At 53.6% G+C, this 23062-nt stretch overlaps 1 protein-coding gene across 6 annotated transcripts; it reads right to left on the reverse strand.

Annotated features, from left to right (window-relative positions):
* Positions 1–328: 328 nt before the first annotated feature.
* Positions 329–22768, reverse strand: A4GALT (alpha 1,4-galactosyltransferase (P1PK blood group)). 6 transcript variants are annotated; one of them, XM_079141261.1, is made up of 6 exons: positions 20113–22405; positions 18081–18176; positions 17258–17809; positions 3410–3549; positions 2233–2648; positions 329–2073 (listed from the first exon to the last, which is right to left on the reverse strand). In XM_079141261.1, the coding sequence occupies exon 6, from the start codon at positions 2026–2028 to the stop codon at positions 967–969; it is 1062 nt and encodes a 353-aa protein (XP_078997387.1). In that variant the 5' UTR covers positions 2029–2073; positions 2233–2648; positions 3410–3549; positions 17258–17809; positions 18081–18176; positions 20113–22405; the 3' UTR covers positions 329–966. The 6 variants fall into 6 exon arrangements, 5 of the variants coding, with proteins under 5 accessions (XP_078997387.1, XP_078997388.1, XP_078997386.1 ...); XM_079141262.1 differs by lacking the exons at positions 17258–17809; positions 18081–18176; positions 20113–22405 and adding an exon at positions 22486–22768; XM_079141260.1 differs by lacking the exon at positions 17258–17809 and having other exon boundaries at positions 18081–22405.
* Between the last annotated feature and the right edge of the window lie 294 nt (positions 22769–23062).

Raw genomic sequence — 23062 nt, forward strand, 5'->3', positions numbered from 1 at the left:
CTGCAGACCCTCAGACATCCCTGGCTAGGACCCCTCTCAGGCATGGTGGCAGGCTCCCTAGCGTCCTCATTTAGCTCCATTTAGGTTAAAACAGATTCAGGCTTATTATGGGGTGGAAGCTGTGTGCCTGGAAAAAGTGAGGGGAAAACAGGCTCTCCCACCCCCTAGGAGGGTGACCGCCCTCACCCAGGGGACGCTGTGAGCCAGCCAGTGGTCAGGCCGACCTGGAGGTCCACTGTAGGCGGCTGCATGACCCCGCTGGCTTCAGAGTGTAGAATGGAGCTAACGGGCTGAGCTCGTGAAGGCACGTGGACCACCAGGTGCTGGACACCGTGAGTCACGTTTATTATAGTTACTCTCCTGTGTTTATAAGGGGGTCTTTAAAATGCTTCCCCTGAACCAAAAGAACTTCCACAGCCCTATGCCCATGGGAGTGAATGGCTGGCACAAGTCACCTGCGCAGCATCGCTGGACGAGAAAGGGTGGGGCTCCCCAGCCCCCTCCTGGCTCAGTCCTCCCAGGGCTGGATCTGCACCTGCGCTCTCCACTGCGGCCGCCTCTGCTCTGCCTGGGAGCTCACCCCTCCTCCTTGTCCCTCTGTTCAGGGTCCCTGGAGCTCCCCTCAGGGCTGGGCCGCCCTGTGCTGCCCTGGAAGGTGCTTTGCGGTTCCAGGTTTGAGGCTGGTTCTTCGCGCCTCTCATCTGGAAGGCCTGACACGCTCACCAGGCACACTCCGGATGGTGCTGGACTCACTCATTGACTCAAGCCAGGGCACGGGCCTCGGGAGTTTCAGCCAGGCTTACCCTGGCCTGGAGGAGCAGATGCTGGGGCCTTGGCGCATGCTCCCCAGCTTGGCCTCCGCCTGCCCCAAACCCGGCTATGGCTGCTCAGACCTCCCTCTCCTGCCCCGCTGCCCAGGAGCAGCAGAAGGGAGGACGTGGGAGGGGAGGTGGCCAGGTCGGCCCCTCACAAGTACATCTTCATGACCTTGTGTGTCGTGGGGCAGTAGCGGGCGTGGAGCTGGGCCAGCAGTGCCCTGGACGTGGCCTCAAAGTGCGTGCCCTGGCTCTTCTTGTTCCACACATGGACAGCGTAGGTGGCATTGAGCAGCTGGGGCAGCTCCTCGGGCCTGACCTCCTCAAAGTACTTCTTCCAGTTCTGCCAGGCGATGGGGTAGAAGGCCTCGCGGGGCAGGGCGGTCACCCCCCGGCAGGTGTGGCTCTCCCGCAGGCTACGGATGGAGCACCACTTCTTGAAGACCCGAGTGAGCAGCTGGGGACCCTGGTGGCCCCATATCCAGCCGTTGTAGTGGGCCACGAAGTCACGCATGCACAGCGCCAGGAACTCGTGCCGGGGCTCGAAGGCCAGGAAGGCACCGTTGAGGACGTAGCGGGACTGGGTGCCCAGCACGTTGGTCAGGTTCCTCAGGTTCTTGAGGACGATGAAGTCCGTGTCCAGGTAGATGCCCCCGAACTTCCACAGGAGCGCGATCCTGGCGGCGTCGGAGAGCACAGGCAGCAGGTAGGGCTCCCAGCGCCGCCGCGCGGCCCTGTACCAGGCTGCCAGCGGCGTGTCCCCGAAGAGCCCCTCCAGGTCCAGCGGGAGCACCTGGACATTGGGGAAGCAGCTCAGAAGTGAGAGGCCCAGGTGCCGGGGCAGGGGCACGTGGCCACCAGGAAGCCCCTTCATCAGGACCGCCACCCGGGACTCGGGGTGGGTCCTGGCGGCCGACTCCACAGAGCACATGAACAGGAAGTTGGGGTTGGTTCGGTCTGAGGTCTCCAGGAAGAAGATGTGGCCTGGAGCGGGGGTGCTGGAGGACGGGGCTCGGGGGCCGAGTGGGGGACAGGGGACGTCCACAGGCAGGTTATAGAGCTGCCCTCGGTCCTTGGGCTCTCCCACAATGTGCCAGTAGATCATGACGGACACGAAAAATGTGAACTTGAAGCCGATGATGAAGAGGGTGCAGACCCGCTGCCTGGGGGTGGCCCGGAGCAGCCGCGGCAGGCAGTCGGGGGGCTTGGACATGGTCTCCCCGATCACCCAAGGAGCCTCCCGTGGGAACTGGCTGGTCTGCAAGAGATGAGCACATCAATCAGGCAGGCCACATGCATGCCCGCCCCACTGGAAAACGCTTCCTGTCAACGGCGGCCGAGCACCACCGGCCTCAAAGCCCAGCCGGCCTCAAAGCCCAGCATCCCAAGGCCAGATCCCAGCCGGCCAGCTGCTCACCTGTGAAACGGGAGCAGGTGGTCACAGACGTTTGCTTTCTGTGACAAACCTGTGAGCCCCGAGGATGGGCCAGGGTCGCCTATGGTGAGCAGCCAGGGTCTAGCCCATGCAAGGACTCTGGGAAGCAACGGCCTTGCTACGTGACGCAAGGAGTCTGCCTGGTGAGGCCCATCCCCTGGGCCTGTTGGGGTCGGCGGCCTGGCCTTTGAGAGCCGGCTCATGCCTCCCTCGGCTTCATGACCAGGCATGGGGTCGTCCAGGGGCAGGCCGCCCAGGGCCTTGAGGATGCTCAGAGTGAAGACAGGAGCTCAGGCTGGAGTCGGCGACCTTGACTAGTACTGCCTTTGGACCCCACTCTCTCCTGGTGACCTTCATATGGCCAGTTGCCAGAACATTCCTGAGTACCCTACAAGAGGCTGGGAGAACAAGACAGGCTTGAGCCCTGTTCCCTAGGGCAGGGCCCTGTGAGCAGCTGGGAGGCGCAGGGATCCCAACCCTGCTTGAGCTGGCAGCAAGACCTGGGGCAAGTCAGTCTACCACCTGCAGGACAGGGACACCGAAACCCACCAGAGTCATATCCATTTATCCATTCAGTGAACACGGATTATCCCCTACAGGCCAAGCGATTTCTCCCACGTTCCACATATTAACGTGTAAAATCCTCATGCCACCCTGTGGGGGGCGATGCTCATCTCCGTCTTCCAGATGAGGAAAGCGAGGCACAGGGCTCTCCAAACCTCTCCGAGGGTCCCATGGCCACAAGTGATGCGGCTGGGGACCACGATCTTACCACTGCACCATGCCTGGGGAGGGCGTGGGAAGCTGCCCAGCACGTTGGAGGATCGTGGCCACAGTGACCTGGACCATGTTCACTATTAACAGCACCCCACCTCCTTATTCCACACCGCGTTTGCAACCTGCTGGCCCCTGGCAAGTCCCGGGGACACCTGCGTCATTTTTCTTTAGGGACTAAGAAATGTGGGAACAAAGGGGTGGAGAGAGGGCACAGGCTGGGTGCCACCGGAAGCTGGGAATCAACTCCCTCCAAGGACAACTGGAAACTTCAGGGGGCTGCCCCACCGCTTGAGGGTGGCGCTGCAGCCTGGGGCTTGAGCGACAGCTGGACTGCCTGGGGTGGAGGGCAGGGGACCTGGACACATCCCTGGTTGCAACTGACCAGCCTGGGCAGGCCACTGCGGAGAGGTGGGGATCCGTATGGTCTGCAGGCCTCCTGGAGACATGCCCTGCTCAGCAGCTGGCCTTCTCTGACAACTGGATCATGGCCTTTCCACACGCTCTTAGCGCCTGCAAGTCCATCTGCAAAAGATGGCAAGATGACAGAATGAGGTGGGCGGCAGGCTCTCTGCTCGTTCGCCCAGCACCATAGGGGACACGCTCGGAGTCAGGTCCCGTGCTGTGCCCAGGAGGGGGAAAGAATTAGACACAGGCTCCCCCGCGGGAGCTCTGGGCCTGGTGGGGGACATCTGGAAACAGATGAGGACAATACCATGGAAGACTGCCCAGGGGAAAAGGCTCCTGGACAGAGCACAGGAGAAGGAGGCAGAGGCCGATCCGCAGCTTCAGGAGAACCACGGAGCCCGGGGAGTGCGTGGCAGCTTCTCTTTCTATGCCCAGCAGGCGACAGCCACAGGGCACACGGGACTCAGTTCACTCTCTCATCCGCTAGCTCGCACCCGGCAGCCAGAGAGACGCTTAGAGATGCCAGTCGGATCCTTGAGCGCATGAATTCAAGACCAGCCTGCACGACGTGGCCAGAACTCATCTCAGAAAGCCAGGCCAGACCATAGCGTGTCTCCGCCGGACCAAGAGTGACGTGGGAGGCCGGCCACCAGGCCCTGCGTGTGCTGCATACCCCTGACCTCAAGTCCCACTTCTCCCTCCACATAGTCCCACCTCTGCTCTAACCACCTGGCCTCCCGGGTCTCACTCAGTAATCATGCTGCCACCACAGGGCCCTGGTTCCTGCCAGTTCCCGGCTCAGAACGACCTCTCCACAGCTGCTCACCTAGCTCCTCTCACTTCCCTCAGACCCCCCCCCCCGACACGATCTCCCCACCGAGACGCACCCTAAAGTTCCAAGGCATCGCCTCAGAGCCCCGGCTGGCGGTGATTCTCCTGAGCACTTGTTCTGACCCTGGGCTCACGGCTCCCAGGTGTGTTTGGAACGGAATTCCGCGAGGGCAGGTGTGCTTTATGTTTTTGCGTGTTTGTGGCTAGAACTGTGCCTGGCTCTTGAGGTAGAGTCCGCAGGTACCCAGTGAGAAGGCAGGGGCGCAGCTGGGGGGCACAGGCCCTGGTTCCATCGAGGGCAAGTCAACGAACAGGGTGAACCAACTGGTGAGTGAGCAAGGGAGCCGGTGGGAAGAGCTGGGGCCAGGGGCCCAGTGAGCCGCTGGGACCCTGCAGGGTCCTGTGTGACGGGCCTGAGTGGTAAACCGAGACTTTGAGTGCCTGCCACCGTCTTGCTCCTGCAGAGAGAGGCTATTTTGGTCCTGGGCATTTTTGATCCAATGTGAGCCACACTGATAGATGGACAGATGGACAAGTAGAAGGACAGCCAGGACACCTCAGAGCGAGTGCCTGGCTGCTTGGGACCCTAGTGCTAGAAGGATCTGACTCCACTGTGGTGGGGTGGGGGCTCGGTCTGCTGTGGGTACTGGATATGCTGCCCGAAGGCACGCCTGACCACAGCTGGGAGTGCCAGGCTCGGGTGGCACCGTATATGGTGCTGGAGCCCAAGACCCAGGAATAGAAGCTATGTAAGGGCCAAGTTGGCCCCAGCCCAATACCCGTGTGACCTCAGGCTCAAAGCATGCTCCTGGTCCCCTAAATGAGCTCTGCAGCTGTGGCCCAAGTCCTGGTCCTTGTCAACCGAGCCTGGCATACCCCTGCTACCTCCTCCTGCTTCCAGGCTTCACGGCCTGTGGCCAGAGAGCAAGTCAACTTTCCTCACTCCCGGTTTTAGGCCCTTCCACGTTCCCTGTCCTGAGGACCCCCACCTCCCCTGACCCTTCTCAGGTAAGAGCTCGGAGAGAGCAGAAGCACAGGCTGGTGGACACAGCTCCCACCCAGCTCTGCAGGACCCGCCTCAGGGAGCGTGGACACCCTTCCTGCCCCTTCAGGCCTCTGCTGGCTCCGTCTCTGCGGTCTTCACGCGGCCTTCTCCTGTATCCCCTCTGCCTCTTTCCACGCTCGCCACCAGACCCATGGCCCAGCTGGGCATGGGCCTGAGTCTCAGCTCAGGACCAGAATCGCTCCTCCATACCACCTTTCTTCCCCCAAGAGGTCACACTCCTGGGCTCTGGGGTCAGGACAGGCACCCATCCTTTCCGAAGCCTCTGTTGCCCCCCACACTCCGCCAGCACGTTTCTCTGCCCTGGAGTCTCAGAACCACCCTGGGAAGGGAGGAGTCTGTCCGCAAGTCACAGTGGAGAAACGGAGGCTTGGGCAGAGAGCAACTTACTCATGGCCACCAAGGGTCAGAAGCACAGTGAGGATTGGAACCCAGGGTCTGATGCTTCGGCCTCGGGGCGGCTGTCCCTCTCCAGGCACAGATGTCCTGCAGTTGTGGCTTCATGGGTCTCCCTCCCCAAGGGCCTTCCCTGGCCACTTGGCCTGAGTGGCCACCCTGTGCCTCTTTACTCCTGGTCACTTCATGGGGTGGGAAGCAGACTGAGACCAGGAGATCCCTGTGTGGGGACTGCGGTGTGCTCTGGGTACTGTGAGGGCGAGGGCAGTGGGACAGGTCAGGGGAGACCCTGGGTTGTGAGGGCCCCACAGGAGGACACAGGGACGGCCCTCCCTCGGTAGACAGCCGTGGTGGCCACAGCACTGAAGGCCTTTTCTCTGACAGGATGACCAGGGTGTTTCTTTGTGCAGGATCTATCCCGGGGCTGGGGAGGGAGGGGCCCTCAGGGCAGGCTTAAAGGTCAGGACGCAGGGCCCTGTGGCCCTCTTACCCCCAAGGCCAGCAGCATGGCTGTGTGTGGCCAGGATGCAGCATGGTGCCTGGCCTGTTCCCCTTCCTCTTAATCATCATCCCCCAACGCTCAAGAGTGGACAGAACCCATGGTCCCCACCCCAGGGTCGCAGTGGCTTCTACTGCAGCCTAGTCAGTCCCTCCCACCCACCTTTGCCCTCGCCTGGGCAGACAGGCACAGAAGGCTTCCCAAAGTCCCCAGACCACACGCTGCAGAGCTTCCCTCCAGAGCAGGACTTGGTGTGGGCAGGCCTGGGGTCACCTGGGTTCCCTTCCTGGCCCTGTCAATGCCAGCAGGAAAGTCACCTCTCTGAGCCTTGAGTTCTCATCTGCGGAATGGGTGCACCAGTTCAGGCCGCCGGCTGCTGTGGGATTAAGTCTGGGGCAGGGTCTCAGCCAGGTGCTGAACTCAGGTGCAGGGTCCAAGGTGGGCTGGGCAGGGTGAGGGCAAGGGAGGCAGAGGCGCCTCAAATCACCTTCTCCACTTCCTTGCTTCCGGGGCCCCACCACCCTTAGGCGCATGTGGCCTCGCTCACCACTGATGGGGCAGCTCCACGGGGAACACACCAAGGTGAGCTCCCTCCAAGCAGGAGACAGGATCATGAGTGACGGGCACCAGAGACGGGGGTCCGCCCTTCCCTGTTGACAGCACCCAGCTTCCTTGGGACCCACCCCTGACACTAACCTCACTGTGGGCTTCTAGGACGGGCACTCCATTCAGCTCTGGCTAGTGACTGCATTCCCTTGGCCACAGTGACGAGGTCAGGGAGGGACATAACCCAGGTCAGGCCAGGCAGAGGCACGCGCTTTCCCCTGGGGTAACTGAGCTGTGAGCCAGGAGCAGGGAGCCTGCCAGCATGAAGCTGGCCCCAAGTCAAGCGCTGCCAACAGGTGGAGAGAAAAAGCAGGTGGCTGCACCTTGGCACCTGAATCCCGCTGGACCTGAAGCCGGAACATCCTGGGCTCAGCTACGTCAATCGAAAGTTCTTTTTGGCTTAAGCCAATGTGAACTGTACTTCTTCTCTCACAACCCCAAGACTCCAGAGTAATCTCACACACACACACACATACACACACACACACACACACACACACACACACACATAGCACACATAGCAAGGACAGGGTCTACACCAGGGGCCACCTTCTGGGAACTGGACGCTTGGGTTGGAAAGGGTGGTCAAGAACATGATTTCTTTTTTGCCGAGAAGATGTATTTGTTTATTTTTCACAGAAAACAACCAGAACGTTTGAAAACATTATCTGTGAGGCAGCACAGCAGGCCCCAGGCTTGGACCCACCTGGTGTTTGAGTCCCCCAGGGCCAGCAGCCAGCTGATGCTGACGCGACACCTCCGCACCCGCGGACAAGCGCGGTGTCCTTGCAGAGCCAAGAGGGGATTTGAGAGTCGCCTGGTAAACAGCGCCCACTCGAGGTGTCAGTTCCCACGTGAGTCAGGTGACAACGCCAGGCGGCGGCTCCTGCAGAGCTTGGGGAGGGCCACAGCTGCGGGCGACACGCAGGTGTGGGGGGAGACCCTGGGTTCATCAGACCCAAGGCAGAAGCTCTTGGGGGCTCACCCTATTTAGGAGCCGAGGCTATACTGCTAGAAACGACCTGGTCTAACCTACCTCAGCGGCGTGGGAAGGTGAGGCTGCAGCAGGCCAGCGATACCCAGACCCCCACAGAGGACGGATGGCGGCAGGACTGGAACTCGGCTCAGGTGGCACTGCACGCCCAGCCACCAGAGCTGCGCTCACCTGTGTCCAGCCGCGACCCTGCCCACAGGACCAGCCCGGGCCGTGGGGGCTGATTCATGTCTTCCATCTGCACCTGTGCAGGCAGAGGCCAGCACTGCCTGACCACTGTGTCCCCTTTGCCTGCTGCCCCACGGGTGGGGATTGGAGGACTGGGCCAAGGCCTGTGGGAGAGGGGCCCTGGGTGGGCGAGACCCCGAGAGGGTCCTTCTCTGCATCCCACCCAGCACACGAACTCCATGTGCACACATGGGAGCTGGCGGGAGACAGCAGCAGGCGGGCCCCTCAGAACCTCCCCAACTCCAGGAAGAGGAGGCTCAGAAATAAATGACTGAGCTGGGCGTGGTGATGCCAGGCGAGCACTGTGATGCCAGTGCCATGGGAGGTTGAGGCAGGAGGATTGCAAGTTTGAGGTCAGCCTCAGCAACTTAGCGAGGCCCTAAGAAATTGAGTGAGACGCTGTCTCAAGAATAAGAAGGACTGGGGATGCAGCTCAGTGGTGAAGTGCCCCTGGGTTCAATCCCTGGCACAAAAGAGAAAAAAAAAAAAAGTAAATGATTGGAACTTCTGATGACTACATCGACCAACTAATCAACCGATATCAGCCCTCCGCCTCAGTGTCCTCCTGGTTTTCCTCCCACGGGTCCCTCTCCTTCTGGATCTCTCCCTGCTGCCCTTCTAGCCGCGAGTTCCCACCCCCATTTCCCTTCCTCTTGGCAAGGGCAAGCTGCTCAACCCCATGGGGTAAGTCAACTGAGCAGGTCCCCAACTTCCAGAAGGATCTCAGAGAAAGAGTCACAGGACCAGGAAAGATCTCAGCATGCAGAATCCAAATCCAGGTGCTCCTGATGGTGGCCCTGGCCCTACTACTAATCCACAATGTGACCTCAGACCCATCTCTGCCCCTGGGGCTTAGCTTTTATTCTCCATAGAGATAAGGGGGCGGGTTTGGTCACGTAGCCCAGGTTCTCCAGGTTCTCAACACCCAGAGCTTCCAAATGCCACTTGAAGGGTCCACTGTCCTGTCTCCCACCCACCTGCCCACCTGCAATCTTTTAGGGCATGAAGAGATTATTTCTGCTTAAAAAATAAGAGTGGATGCCAGGCAGGCACAGTGGCATGCCTACACTCCCAGGGGCCTGGAGGCTGAGAGAGGAAGATCTTGAGTTCAAAGCCAGCCTCAGGAACTTAGTGAGATCCCGAGCAACTTAGCAAGGCCCTGCCTCAAAATGAAAAATAAAAAGGGCTGGGGCAGTGGCTCAGTGCTTAAGCACTCCTGGGTTCAATCCCAGCACTTAAGAAAAGAAGAAGTAAGAGTGGCAACTCTTGGCGTTCAGGACTTCTAACAAAGGCTGTTTCAGAGCTGAGGTCACAGTGTGCTTGCTCCAAAGCCTCTAAGGAGCTGCAACCTCAAAAAATCAAGCACAGATGGCTTGCTTGTTTGAATAACTCAGAAAATGTGGGGAGCGAAGACTTGTTTGCAATAGGAATAGAGCCTGGACAACAGGGAGAGGCATCTCCAGACCAACAGAGCTTGGGAAAATAATTTCAGCCATGAAGAAAGACCAAAAAGTCAAGACAAGTGCTGGAGACGGATGGACAAACTGAAAGCTATGTGATGAGACCTGAGTGAGAATTGATAGCTCTCAAGAGAAAAAAATAAAAAATACAGAAGACCAAGCCATTGCCTAACCTAAGACCAAACCGCCAGGAGGACAAAGAACTGACTCCATGATATGAGCAGGCATAGCGAGGGCGGCGTCTGCAGTCCCAGCTACCAGGGAGGCTGAGGGAGGAGGACAGCTCCAGCCAGGAGTTTGGGGCAAGACTGCGCGGCACTGAGACCCCATCTCAAAAAAGAGAAGAGAGCAGAGGGCAGGGAGGTATGAACGAAATCAAGCAAGTAAACAGAGAGAAAAGAATCCAAGAGAAAAACAAAAAACCCAGCTCGATAGAGGAGGTGCGTCTAAGAGATACAACAAACGTACAACTGGAGTCCTCAAAGCAATGGAACAAAATAAATATTTAAAATTATAACTCAGGAAAATCTTCCTGAAATAAAACTTGATTTTATGACTTGCAGAAGTAAACTGCGTTCCAGGTAACAGTGATGCCAAATGACAAATCCTGAGAAAGTGGAGTGTAATTACTGGACTTTGAAGATATGAAAAAAAATTTCTGGGTGGCTAGAGAGAAAGATGGAGCCTCAGTAACACATTCAGTCCACATCAGACTGTCCAACAGCAAGGCTCAGAGGCAGAAGATGGCAAAAGAAGGGACCTGGAGGAAAGGAAGTCTGAGCTGGAGATTCAGTCGTGCCCTTCCTGGCCTGGAAAGGCTGAGCCCCAGTAGTTTGCAAATATGAGGACTTGGGCCATTTGGGCAACCGTGTTCCCATGAACTCTTTTTTTTTTTTTTTTTTTTTTTTTGCGATGCTGGGGATTGAACCCAGGGCCTTGTACTTGCAAGGCAAGCACTCTACCAACTGAGCTACATCCCTAGCCCCCCCATGAACTCTTGAGGACAATGAAGGGACACTTTTTGGAAAGAGTACTGGGTATATTTCACTGCAGATCAAAAAAGGGGGGTGGGAAGTAGCAATAAGGGCGACAGAAGGGAAGGAAAATGTCACGTGGTCAATATAGAAATGATACAACCAAGATGGGCGGGGCAGGGGACAGCAGGCTGATCACCAGGTCCTAGTTAACTGCTGGGGTAAAGCTGAGAAAGCACAGTGGATGTTTAGGCACCTTAAGATGCAAAGATAACTGAAACAAGGGTCATACCACTTTATTTTGTTGAATCTAATACACCAGTGTTTATAAGATGCATTGTTATACTATGTGACACTAAAAATTGAAAATGTTGCTAATTACACCATGTTGCTTTGATTTATAATGTATAATTTTAAAAAAATATTTTTTGGATGTTGATAGACCTTTATTTTTATTCACTTATTTATATGCAGTGCTGAGGATCAAACCCAGTGCCTCAAACATGCTAGGCAGGTGCTCTACCACTGAGCCCCAGCCAGCCCCAGCCAGCCCCAGAATGTGTATTTAGAAATAAATAATCATTCTCCCCGGGGCGCTGGGCCTCCCGCAGGCTAGGCAGGCACTCTCCCCTGAGCTGCACCTGATGGGCTCGGGCACCGATGTCCCACACCACCTCCACCTCCCGCAGCAGTAAGCACCTGGCGGACGATGCCAGTTCTAACAGAGCTCCCTCTTGGCTCCAGGATCCCAGAGCCCAAGTGGACACTCTGCCCCACCATTGTGTGCCCGGGCAAGGGTGCACGTCCCCAAAGCAGCGGGTCTGGTCTCAGTTCTCAAAAGGGTAAGGGTGGAAATGAAGCCAGGACTGGGGACAGGCAGTTAGTGTAGAAATAGGGGATCGGGTCAAATCGAGGAAACGGAGGCCATGAAAGCCATCTGCCCCTGGGAGAACGGAATGTCAAGGATCTCTGGAGCCCATTGATTACCAAACTTCCCTGCCCTTATTGAGGACTGCAGGCAGGGAGGTGCTCATTAATGCCCCCTGGGCCCTTGCCTGGCTGAATCACTTTGGCCCTCCCCCTGCCCATCCGCTTCTCACTTTATGCATCTCACCTGCAAAACCAGGCCTAGTCACATAGGCAGGAAGGAGAGAAAAGGGGGGAGAGGACTGGAGACAAGAGACCTTAACCTATAAAAGATGTAGGGCATGCTCACTTCTTGGGATTCTAGAATATCAGCCATGGCCCCCTCCTCCCCCTATTATTACCTTTAAATAAAACCTGCTTAATATGCTTGCCTTGGCATGCTTCTCTGATGTTATACTCCAGCACCAGTGAATGGTGGTATCAGAAACACCCTGCCCTACAGGGTGTGCAACAGAGTGGCCAAGACAAAGGCAGAGGCAGGAAAGAAATAAGCCACCCGTGTTGTTCTTCATGCTGCTGAAAGAGAGAGGGAGCTGGGATCAGGATGTACATAGGTACGAACTTGAACATGACCACTCAAACCACACTGCTGGAGAGGAGACCAAAGACCTCTGCCAATAACTAGAAATAGGAGGAACTCACCTATATTTAAGAAGAAAAAGTGTTTCTCTTTCTTTTTTAGTGATGCTCACGTCCAAAGGCTCCCTAGGCCCCTGGGGCAGCACACCAAAATGGGTTTTCCTGCTATCCAGTCCCTTCCGCCCAGGGGAAGGAGGTCTCTCCCTAATCTTCTCACTTAAATAAATCCTACTCTGTTTACTCTTGCCTTCTGTTATTATTCGTGGATTTTATCCTTCAAATCTCCGAGACACGAACCCAGAGGAAAGTTGGCCAAGTGATGAATCTAGTTTCATCCCAACTCTGGTTTCAGTAAGACTGCAGCGATTTTCAGGAAATACGGGACACAAAGATAAACAGCCACGCACACAGGAGAGTGTCTGCCTCGCTCCTCTCAGTCCAAGACACATTAGGCAGGAAAATCCAGAAGGCCCGACTAAAACCATCCCCCAAATACCACAATATTTCAGACCTTCCAGTCCATAACAGAGAGTGTACTGTCTTTTCAAGATCTGAGATGAGGGGTCGTTCATGACAATTGACCTTATACCAGTCCACAAAGAAAAATCTCAGTAACTTCCAAAAATATGTTTAAAAAATCATAATCACAAGACTACAATTAGTTTAATAATTAGGAAAAATTTTAAAAATACCTTAGGTAACTCTTGGATCAAAAAGAAAATACAAACTGAATTTGTAGTATTCCTAGAAAACAAAAATACTCAAAACACTGTGTAGCCAGGCAATGGTGCACGCCTAATCCTAGCAACTCAGAAGGCAAGGCAGGAGGATCACGTTTGAGGCCCAGCCTCAGCAATTTAGCAAGGCCCTAAGCAACTTAGTGAGGCCCTCTCTGTAATATAATATAAAGCTGCTCCCCACCCTTTACACTGCAGTCATTTCCCCACCTCCCAACTTACAACCTAGCTTGTCAGTCTGTGGACATCCTAGCCAGCCACTGGTTCATCAGTCAGTCTGCGCGTCACCTTCTCCGTTATGGTCCCCTTAGCCCGCGGAATTCTACTGCTTAAGAATGGCTCCCCGCCATTTTCACTCTCTCCTCCTCGATTTCATGCTTTCTCCTCCTGGCTTTTCACTCTCTCTCGCACACACTCTCTCTCTCTCTCTCTTTTCCTCTCTTACCTTCAGGGAGACGCTTTGCCTGTTTGCTTAATAAACTCTCTTATGTGAGTTCCTGCGTCCGGAGGGGTTTCTGGGTTCTTACACTGTCTCAAAACAAACAAACAAACAAAAAACACCAAAATACAAAAAACAAAACATAAAAGGCTGGGAATGTGACTCAATGGTTAAGTACCCCTGGTTTCAATCCCTGGAACAACAACAACAACAAAACAACTGTATACTATGTAACCAAATCTATAGGTTACAACTACAAGAATAAGAATCAGAAGAATATTTTGTATCCAAATACATGTAACAATTAAAACAGAAAGGATAAAGATAAATAAATGAAGTGCAGCCTAACAATTAGGAAAAGAACCACAAAATAAATAGAATTAACACAGATTAAAGCAGAAATGAGCTGGGCATGGTGGCGCGTGCCTATAATTTCAGTGACTCTGGAGGCCGAGTCAAGAGGATCACAAGTTTGAGGTCAGTTTGGGCAGTACAGCAAGATCCCCATCTTAAAACAAAAAATAAAAAGGGGTGGGAAAACAGCTCAGTGGTGGAGCCCCCTGTGTTAAATCCCCAGTACTTCAACAAATAATAATGATAACAAGTGAAAACATAAGCAGTTGAAGAAAGAAAATAAAAAGCTGGCCCATTGGCAAAAATCCAATAAATGTACAAACCACCAACTAATTTAATCTCACGTGGGGAAAAGCATGGGGAGAAAGTCCCTGAAACAAATTAAGAAATGCCTCATGAGGTCTGGGGTTGTAGCTCAGTGGTAGAAGCTTGCCTTGAAAGATTTTTAAAAAATAAATAAATAAAATAAAGATATTATGCTCATCTACAACTAAAAATATTTAAAAAAAAAGAAATGCTAAATGAGAAAATAACCAAAGAGCAGAGAAATTTGAATTTCAGAGAAAAATTCTCAGAGAAATTTTTGCGGTGCTGGGGATCAAACCCAGGGCTTTGTGTTTGCAAGGCAAGCACTCTACTGACTGAGCTATCTCCCCAGCCCCAGTACTTTCAAAATAAAATGTAAAATCTGAATAAAATAATTTTTGGGCAAATAAAATGAATACATCAAAACTGACCTCCAAAGAAAGTCTACATAGGCTGAGTGCTATTTAAGAAATAAAATTGTTAAGTGAAAAAAAAAAAAAAAAAAAAAAAGAATTGCATAAGAGCCACCATTACTAAAGAAAAGCACCAGGAAGAAACACTTTTTAAAATTAACAAATTAATTTGTTTATTTTGGTACTGGGGATTGAACCCAGGGGTGCTTAACTACTGAGCCACATCCCCAGGCCTTTTTATTTTTTATTTGAGACAGAGTCATGCTAAGTTGCTGAGGCTAGCCTCAAACTTGCAATCCTCCTGCCTCAGCCTCCTGAGTATTTAGGACTGTAGGTGTGTTCCATCACACCAGCTGAGCAAAACATCTTTTAGAGGGAATTCTAGCAGACTCTTAAATAATAGATAAATTTTAAACTGCTTAAAGCAAAATATAGGGAGGAAATTTAAAAAAAAAAATTTAAGTATAGTATAGATACCAAAATCTGACAAAGACTGCCCAAAATACTCTATTTTTCAATTTCATTTATTAATATTATAAAAATCCTAAATAAAATATAAACAAATTGGACTGGGGATGCAGTTCAGGAGTAGTATTTGCTAGCATGCACGAGACCCTTGGGTTCAATCCCCAGCACTGCAAATAAAGCAAAACAAACAAAACCAAAAATGAAGCAGGTAGAATTCGGCAGCACCTTAGAAGACTAAAACATCCAACCCAAGTGGGGTTTATTCCAGGATGGTTTGTTATTAGAAACTCATTAACATAATTCATCAAATTAATAGATCTAAGTAGAGAAATCATTGGGCCAGTCCCAGTAACACTAAAAATATTTTTAATAAAATTGACAACACTCATTTTTGTTAACTTAAAAATTAATGAACATTTCCTTAACAAAGTTACACAGATAACACAAAAATCAGAAGCCAGATTCACACTTGGGGGTAAGATCCAGGTTCATCCTTGGGATACTGCAGATGGGCTAGGGTCAGGGAGAAGCTGGATTCTACCACCATCCCTGCCACTGACCACTGACTTGAATGCACTCACCAAAGCCACTTGACAACAGGAAAAAAATCAGAGGCAAATGCTGGAAGAGAAATAGTTAAAGTTGCTGCTGTTCTTGCAGGGGGTGCAGCGGTACATGCCTGTAATCTCAGAGACCTGGGAGGCTGAGGCAGGAGGATCCCAAGTTCAAAGCTAGCCTTAGCAACCTAGTGAGGCTCTGTCTCAAAATCAAAAATTAAAAGGGCTGAGATGTGGCTTAGTGGTTAAGCACCCCTGGGTTCAATCCCTGGTACCAAAATAATAAAAAATAAATAAAAACAAATCAACAAAAGGTGTTTGAAATCTATGTGAGAAAGTTCTTAAGTATCTAAGGAATGCAGAAGTGAACTTGAACAAAGGGAAAGACAAACTGTACTTCTGGACAGAAGGTTCCAGCTCTGAGCCAATTTATAAATCCTATGTGATTGTGGAGTTACACAATTGAGTGTGAAGTCGATATAGAAAGATAAACGGGTAAGAATCCGCAGAGAAACTGAGGAGGAGGAGCCGGCCAGGAACATGAAAACACCCTCTCAAGTTTCAATCACCAGGGATGCAGCCTTGGCACGTGGTCAGAAACCAGACCAAGGAAGCAGAAGAAGTCACAGGGGTGCCGCAGAGCGCTCAGGTACAAGGCAAACCAAAGGACGAAGGATGAAGGGACCAAAGGACGAAGGGGCCTGGGAACAGGTCTTGGGCGACTGGGGTGGCCGGGGCTCCCACCTCAGAACCCGCCTCAGGATAAGCTCCGAATGTAAACAGAAAACCCATAAAAGGGTAAAACAAAACGGGCGCGAACTTGTTTATAACTTTGGGGTTGGGACAGTTTTCTTAATTTTGTCAGAAATCCAGAAGCCATAAAAGAAAAGCTGAATGAACTTGACCACTCTCTACACGCCTCAGCCGCCAAACTGCAGTTAGGAGTAAGCAAGAGAGAAAGGCAGGTCTGGGGACAGGTGCACCTGTGTCACAAGGCCTAACTTCCCTCCCGGACAGAGAGCTCCCAGACCAAAGCGGGAAAGGCCAGGGAGGAAGCACACACACAGGATGGGACCCCCGCAGCAGCGAGCAAGGCTCCGGGTCTCCAAGTCAGAGCGGCGCAAATGGCAAGGCTGAGGTGGCATCTCTCGCCCGTCGGTTGGGCAAAGTCCCAGCGTTTGCCAACACATTCTCTGGCCAGGCCGCGGGCCAGACACCATCACCATGGTGGGCGTGCCGAACGGTGGAGCTCAGCAGAGGGCAGCTGACCCTCCTCCAAAACCACACAGGCATTTCCCCAGCAGTGTGCTCTCCAGAGCGGGAACTTACCCTACCCAACGGTGACATTTGTACAAGGTCACAAATTTGTTTACAATTGCAAAAGATTAGAAAACTCAAGGGCTTTCTTGAGAAGCTGAGTCAATAAACAATGACAGGCTGATATGTGGGGCCCCAGGGCTGCTCTGACTCACTGTTCTGTCCCTGCCCACCCCCACCCTGCCCAAGGGCCCAGTGTGTGCTCAAGACCCAGTCTTCGAACAAATGAGCAAATGATCCTTATCCTGTCCACAAAACCAGGGTCAAATGCGATCACTAATTCAGAGGAATGCTGTTTGCAAACTGTAAATCATGTCCAAATGCAAATTATAACTGTTCGAAAATGTAATTAATATATCCTGGCTTACAATCTGGGAGTACAAAATAAAGTCGCATGCCTTTAACTGTCCACCTTGAAGGACCTGGTCTTCACTTCCAAGAGCTTCACTTCACTTGTTTCCTTGAGGCCATCCACCCTTCCAGGGTCACTCTAGGCTCAGTATGGGAGGCTGGACTTAAGATCAGGCTTAGCAACTCAGCGAGACCCTGTCTCTAAATAAAATACGAAATAGGGCCAGGGATGTGGCTCAGTGGTCGAGTGCCCCTGAGATCAATCCCTGGTACTCCACCCCCCCTCCAATTAAAAGATCAGGTTTAGGCAGTGAGGGGGTGCCCACCTGTAATCCCAGCTACTAGGGAGGCTGAGGCAGGAGGATTGCAACTTCAGCCTGGGCAACACAGCAAGACCCTGTCTCAAAATAAAGAATACATTTTAAAAAAGGGTCTGGGGATGTAGCTCAGAGGTAGAGGGCTCCTGGGTTCAGTCTCCAGTACCACCAAAGAAGAAAAAAGAAAGAAAAAAGATCAGGCTGCTGTGGTTGGTTTCCCAGGGGAAAGGTGAAGTCGCTCTCACTGACTTTTATGCTCAGTTAAGGGAGAAATAAGTCACCATGAATCTGTGCTCCTATCCATTCCCTTTGGACCCAGACACATGCCCAGGTGCACGATGCAGTGCCAGGGTGGCTGGTATGGATGAGTCTTCTGTCTCCGTCACTTGCTCTACACAAAGTTGCAAGCAGCAGGCAAAGATCTTCCTCGGACAAAAGCACACCTGGCAGAAGAACGGCCATGCAAAGGGCATCTAGAAATTTCAGCCTGAGTTGGGAGAGTCCTGAGTTTGCTCTAATTGAAAAAAAGTTCCTGTGTTCCTTCACTTTCTCTTTTTCTTACTGTATTACAGATTAAAAATAGGTGTGAGGTCAGTTGCCACAGCACATACCTGTAATTCCAGCAGCTCAGGAGGCTGAGGCAGGAAGATGGCAAATTCAAAGCCAGTCTGAGCAACTTAGGGAGACCCTACTCAAAATAAAAAATATAAAGGGCTGGGATGTGGCTCATTGGTTAAGCACCCCTGAGGTCAATCCCTGGTACCAAAACAAATAATAAGAATAAAATAACAGGGAGCAAAAGAGACTGCCCACCCCCACCCAGCATCATCACCACGGCTCCGCCCATTCTTGACAATCTTCGCTAACTGGCAGTTGCCCGAGCCAAGGTCCTGGTCTGCAGCAACACGGTGGAACTGGAGGACATTACCTGAAGGGAAGTAAGCCAGGCTTAGAAAGACAAGCCTCACTCATCAGTCCATCTCATACAAGAGGGCGGAACAGGGGCCAGCAGAGCTAGGAGGGGACAGAGGAGGGGATAGAAGTTAGATAACAAGTACCAAAATACAGTTAGAGTGGAGGGGTTCCTTCTGGTGTTTATAGCACAGTAATGTAGCCCCGGTCTAGAACAATTTAGGACACATTTCACAATTACTGGAGGAGTCCAAAGATTCCCAACACATAGAAAGGATGAATGTATGAAGCGATGCACAGGCTAATTGCTTTGATTTGATCACTACATGCCATATACAGGCACTGAACAATCTCACTGTTCTCCATCAGTACATACAGATCTTATGTGCCTTCTAGACTTTTTTCCCCCCAGTATTGGGGAATGAACCTAAAGGCACTATACCAGAGTCACACCTCAGTCCTTTTTATTTTTGTTTCAGGGTCTCACTAAGTTCCCCAGGCTGCCCTTGAGCTTGCAATCCTTCTGCCTCAGCCTCTCCAGTAGCTAGGACTGCAGGCGTGTGCTACCATGCCAGGCTCAATTAAAAATTTAAAAAATTAAATAAAAAGAGCTGAGGAAGCTGAGGAACAGTTGGGAAGTGGCAGAGCTGGGGTCAAAAACCCTTTGCCAGGTGGAAGGGGTCCACCCAGCTTGGTTCTCAGGGGAACAGGGCTCAAGGTCATTGCAATAAAGAGTCAAGTGTCCATTTCCTCCTGTAAGTGGGAGTTAGTGTTTATTGGCACCATGGAGGTCAACAGCGTCTGGCCTTCAGCGGGGCTCAGTTGGTTCATGGATGCCCCCAACTGGAGGGCAACCCTAGAGATCTGCGGGAAACAGTAAATAAAGGCTTTGCACACGGGGAGGGGCGCATGCCTAGCTGGGCTCTGTCCCTGCGTCTGCACTCTGTCACTTGAGCCTGGAGAACCCAAGACAGACCTTTTTCCTGTTGCTTTCTCACCTGTCCATCCTCCCCTCTGAGTTCTTGCCCACCGGCTTAGGCTGTGCCTAGGTGTGACCCCGGGGGCTGGGATGCTCCTGCTGGCACGGGCTGGAGGCAAGCATGGGCACAGGGGAGGGCGTGCGGGCATTGGCGTGGAAAGGGAAGGTGCTCCCCCAGTCCTGTGGCCAACCCCATGCACTAGAAGCTTCTGGACCCACTGGTATCTACCCAGAGGGAGATGATGGAGGCAGAGAGGAGAGGAAGGGATGCTCACCACTTCCCTGGAACCCACTAGACACGGAGGCTCACGGAGGGACCCAAGGGCCGAGAGCACATGGCTTGAGGTCAGCAGGAGAAGCAACTTTGGACCCAGTACTGCCACTCATCAGTCCACTGACATGGGGCAGAGCACCTCCCATCCCTCTGGAGCCTGTCAGTGGGGTGCTAACACCTGCTGCCTCCCAAGGAAGAGGACCCAAGGGGCTGAGGTTCACGGAAGGCCCAGTCAGCGCTGGCAGCGGGCCCCCAAGGGAGCTGGAGACTGCACTGAGACCTCCTCTCAGGAGACCAAAGCCTGCTCCTGAAGTGCCCTCTCAGCTCCTCTCCGGCCTCCTGTCCTTAGGTCCCTCTGGAGCAGCACACATCCCTCCCACCTCTTGTGTCCCCTGGGACCTCCATTTATAGACCTGCCTGTCTTTTCCAGGGCCCCTGCTCTCTCTGACCTTCCCATCAGCTACGAATGCGGCCAAGTCCCTTTCACAAAAGCACACACACAGATAAAGCAAAATAATTACCCCCCCCACACACACACATATACACACACTGGGAAAAGACCTGGGCCACAAGGCGACCAGACAGGGGCAAAACCCTCACTCATGAGCTCGAACAAATCAATAAGCAGCACACAAAGGTCCCAGATGCTCAGACTTTGACCCACTAATGACATTTCTAGGAAATGGTGAGCACGCTCACCCACATCCTGAGGAAGCACGAACTGGCACAGTCTGTCTGTGGAGCTAGCTGGCTGGAGGTGTAGCCATTCTAGAAGTTCAGATGCCCCAACCAGCAGGTGAATTCCTTTCTATGAAAAGTTTATGCATAAATTAATGAAACATTAAAAGAGCCAAATATTTATTAAAAAACCTAAATATCAAAAGCGATCCATTAAATAAATATGATGTAACAAGATGTAAGAATTGAAAAATATAAAAATGACAAGTGAGGATGCTCACGAAATTATGCTACTAAAACAACTGTACGGGCAAGATATTCAAATATGAAAAAAATTTTTTTAAAGTTCTGGTAAAAAAAAAAGGAGTGCATTTTAACAGTAGCTAGCTCCAAATGATGCAAATGTGAACCCCCCATTCCCACTTTGTTCAGTTACTTTACTCAAGCAGCATTTAGAGGGTACCTAGTAGGTGCCAGCCTGGGCACTGGACACCAGGATTTGGACAAGGTCCCTTCCCTCCAGGAGCTTCCTCCCTCCTTGGAGGGGAGGACCAAGGTGAAAGGAACAAAATGCAGGGTAATCAGCAGGAGTGGTTGACACCTAGTGAAGGGTTATGGAAAATGTATTCCTAAAATGGAGGGACAGTGTGGCTCGGGAGGAGGAAGGGGAAATTGGCCAAACATTAAACCTCTCCCAAGCACCCTAATAACAATGGGCCCTAAACTTACACCTTCCCCCATGGCAAATTAGCCCTAAATGGAGGCACAGCACATATTGAAACTCTGGGAAACAATGGATCTCAGAGTAAGAACAATGAGTTTCAGCCTTTTTACAACCACCACCTTCCTAACTTAAAGTGTTAACCTGTACAACTAGCCCCTGAGGGTCAAAACTGAAAGGTGCATGGCTTCCAAATATTATGTCATTGTACCCTATGAAGTCCAAATCCCCTCTGTAACTGGGGTCATTTTCCCATCCGGAAAATGGGTCCCAACGAAGGAATAAAGGCTTCTCTGAATCCGGCCAGGTCTGCCTCCCATCCTAGGAGGTACCTGAGAAGGAGGCAGGTGGGGAGACTGGGAAGAAGTGTGTTCCAGAGTTTGGCAGGTGCGCCAAAGGTGAAATCATCCACCTTTGGTGTCCTGCATCTCCCGATGCTGGGACCTGGGAGGTGTGAATCTGAAAGCCCATGACCAGGGGGGTTTAGGAGTTGCTAGCTGGGGCTGGCCAGGGGTCGTGACCTCCTGATGTTCCACACCAGCCACCTCCAGTGATTCTGTGAACCCTGTCAACACCGGCCCTGACGCGACACACAGGGGAAAACCCTGATTAGCCTAGACAGCTACAGAGCACAGTTGGTACAGAACACATTTTTAAAAGAAGAATCTGCACTTCAGAGTTTGTTTTCTAAAGCTGAGCTGTCCTGGCAGGCGTGCAGAGACACACCTGAGGCATAAGAAAAACATTTGGGAGAAAAACAGAATGCCATTGCATTGACCTCTCCCTTTCTTTTCCTTGTATTTCCTTTGTCTTTTGATTTGAGGACTTCCCTTTGGGGATTTCAGCTGCGGAGGCACAGAGTGTAGTCAGATGTAGGGACCCCCAACAGATTTGAAGAACTGGGGGTGGGCCACGGAGAAGGCGGGCAGCAGGGTGGGTGGAAGTCCTGGCCCACTCTCCGCCCTGCCCCGCGCCCTGGGCAGGGTGGCTTCCTAGTTCTTTGGAAGGTGACAAGGTAGAAACCCTCAAGTAGCGGGAGGAGACAACAGGAAGGCAGGAGCGTGGCGTGATACCCGCCAGGTGCTGGGGTATTTGATGAATGGCAGGATAAATGGTTCTCAGTGACCCTAAAGGGAGGGCAGGGAACAGTGAATCACTCGGTGTTGGGGGGAGGCGAGGACAGCAGCCGAAGGGGTGGACTTGGGAGAGCTCTTCACCTCTCAGAGCCAAGGACGAGGCTGAATCTGCCGAGGAGGGGGCACTTCTACCCCTGAGTGACAGATGGGGAAGCCAGGGCACCAGCCCAGCGGTGAAGCGGGGTGGACCCTGGGACGGTCTTCCAGCCGCAGCTTGTTCCAGCACATCAGGGCTCCACCAGGACCTCAGTGTTTCCCAGCTGGAGACCAGGAGGGGCGAGCAGCCCGCCGGGAGGCAGGGAGGCGTCTGCGACGCTCCGCGGCTTGCCCGGATCCCCAGCCCTCACCCGGGCGCTTCCCTCCATCTGGAAGGCGCTGCCAACGCGCGTCCCAAGCCTCGGCATCCCCAAGGCCGGGCGCCGCCGCCGCCCCCTGCAGCTGTCCCTCCGGCTGGCCGCTCCCTCGCCCTCCCGCGGTCGCACCCCGCCGCGGCCTCCCGAGACCACTCGCCACCCCCGGACCCAGCGCGAGACCCACCCAAGGTCGCGGCGCAGGGCGGGGCGAGCGCGCTGGACTGGGCTCCGCGCCCCGGGTGCCCCCATCCCACGGCGGACCTGGCCCGGCGAGGACTGCCCGGGGGCTACTGGCGGTCGCCTCCCCTCGCCGCCGGGGCTCGGGGTCCGGTCCGCGCTCAACTTCGGGCGCAGTTGGGCGGAGGAGGCGGCCCGGGACCTCCGTGCGGGTTTGCGGCGCACACAAATGTCGCCTCTGGAACAGGTGGCCAGGGCGGCGACCCAGCCCTCCCGCGCCTCGCAGCCGCCCCCGGCCCGGACCAAGCCCCGGACCCCGCCCGCCGGCCCCCCGTACCTCGGGCTCCGGCGGAGGCGAGCAGCGCACTCCGGCCCCGGCGGCGGCCGGAGGGTAGTGCGGGAGCCCCGCGGGCGCCAGCGCCGCCGCTCCGGCCCTGGGCGGGGTCAGCGCCGCCCCGCCCCGCCCCGCCCGGCCCCGCCCCGCGGGTCTGGTGCCGGCTGCAGGGTCGGGTTCCCGCCGGCTGCCCGCTGCCCGCTGCCCGCTCCCCGGGCCGGGCCCACGCCGTCATTTGCCCGCGCCCAAC

The sequence above is a fragment of the Sciurus vulgaris genome (genome assembly GCF_902686455.1).
Source record: "Sciurus vulgaris genome assembly, chromosome: 5".
NCBI classification, from domain to species: Eukaryota; Metazoa; Chordata; class Mammalia; order Rodentia; family Sciuridae; genus Sciurus; species Sciurus vulgaris.

Excerpts from the sequence above, each read along its gene's own strand:
- A4GALT (XM_079141262.1), bottom strand. The coding sequence starts at position 2,028 with ATGTCCAAGCCCCCCGACTGCCTGCCGCGGCTGCTCCGGGCCACCCCC.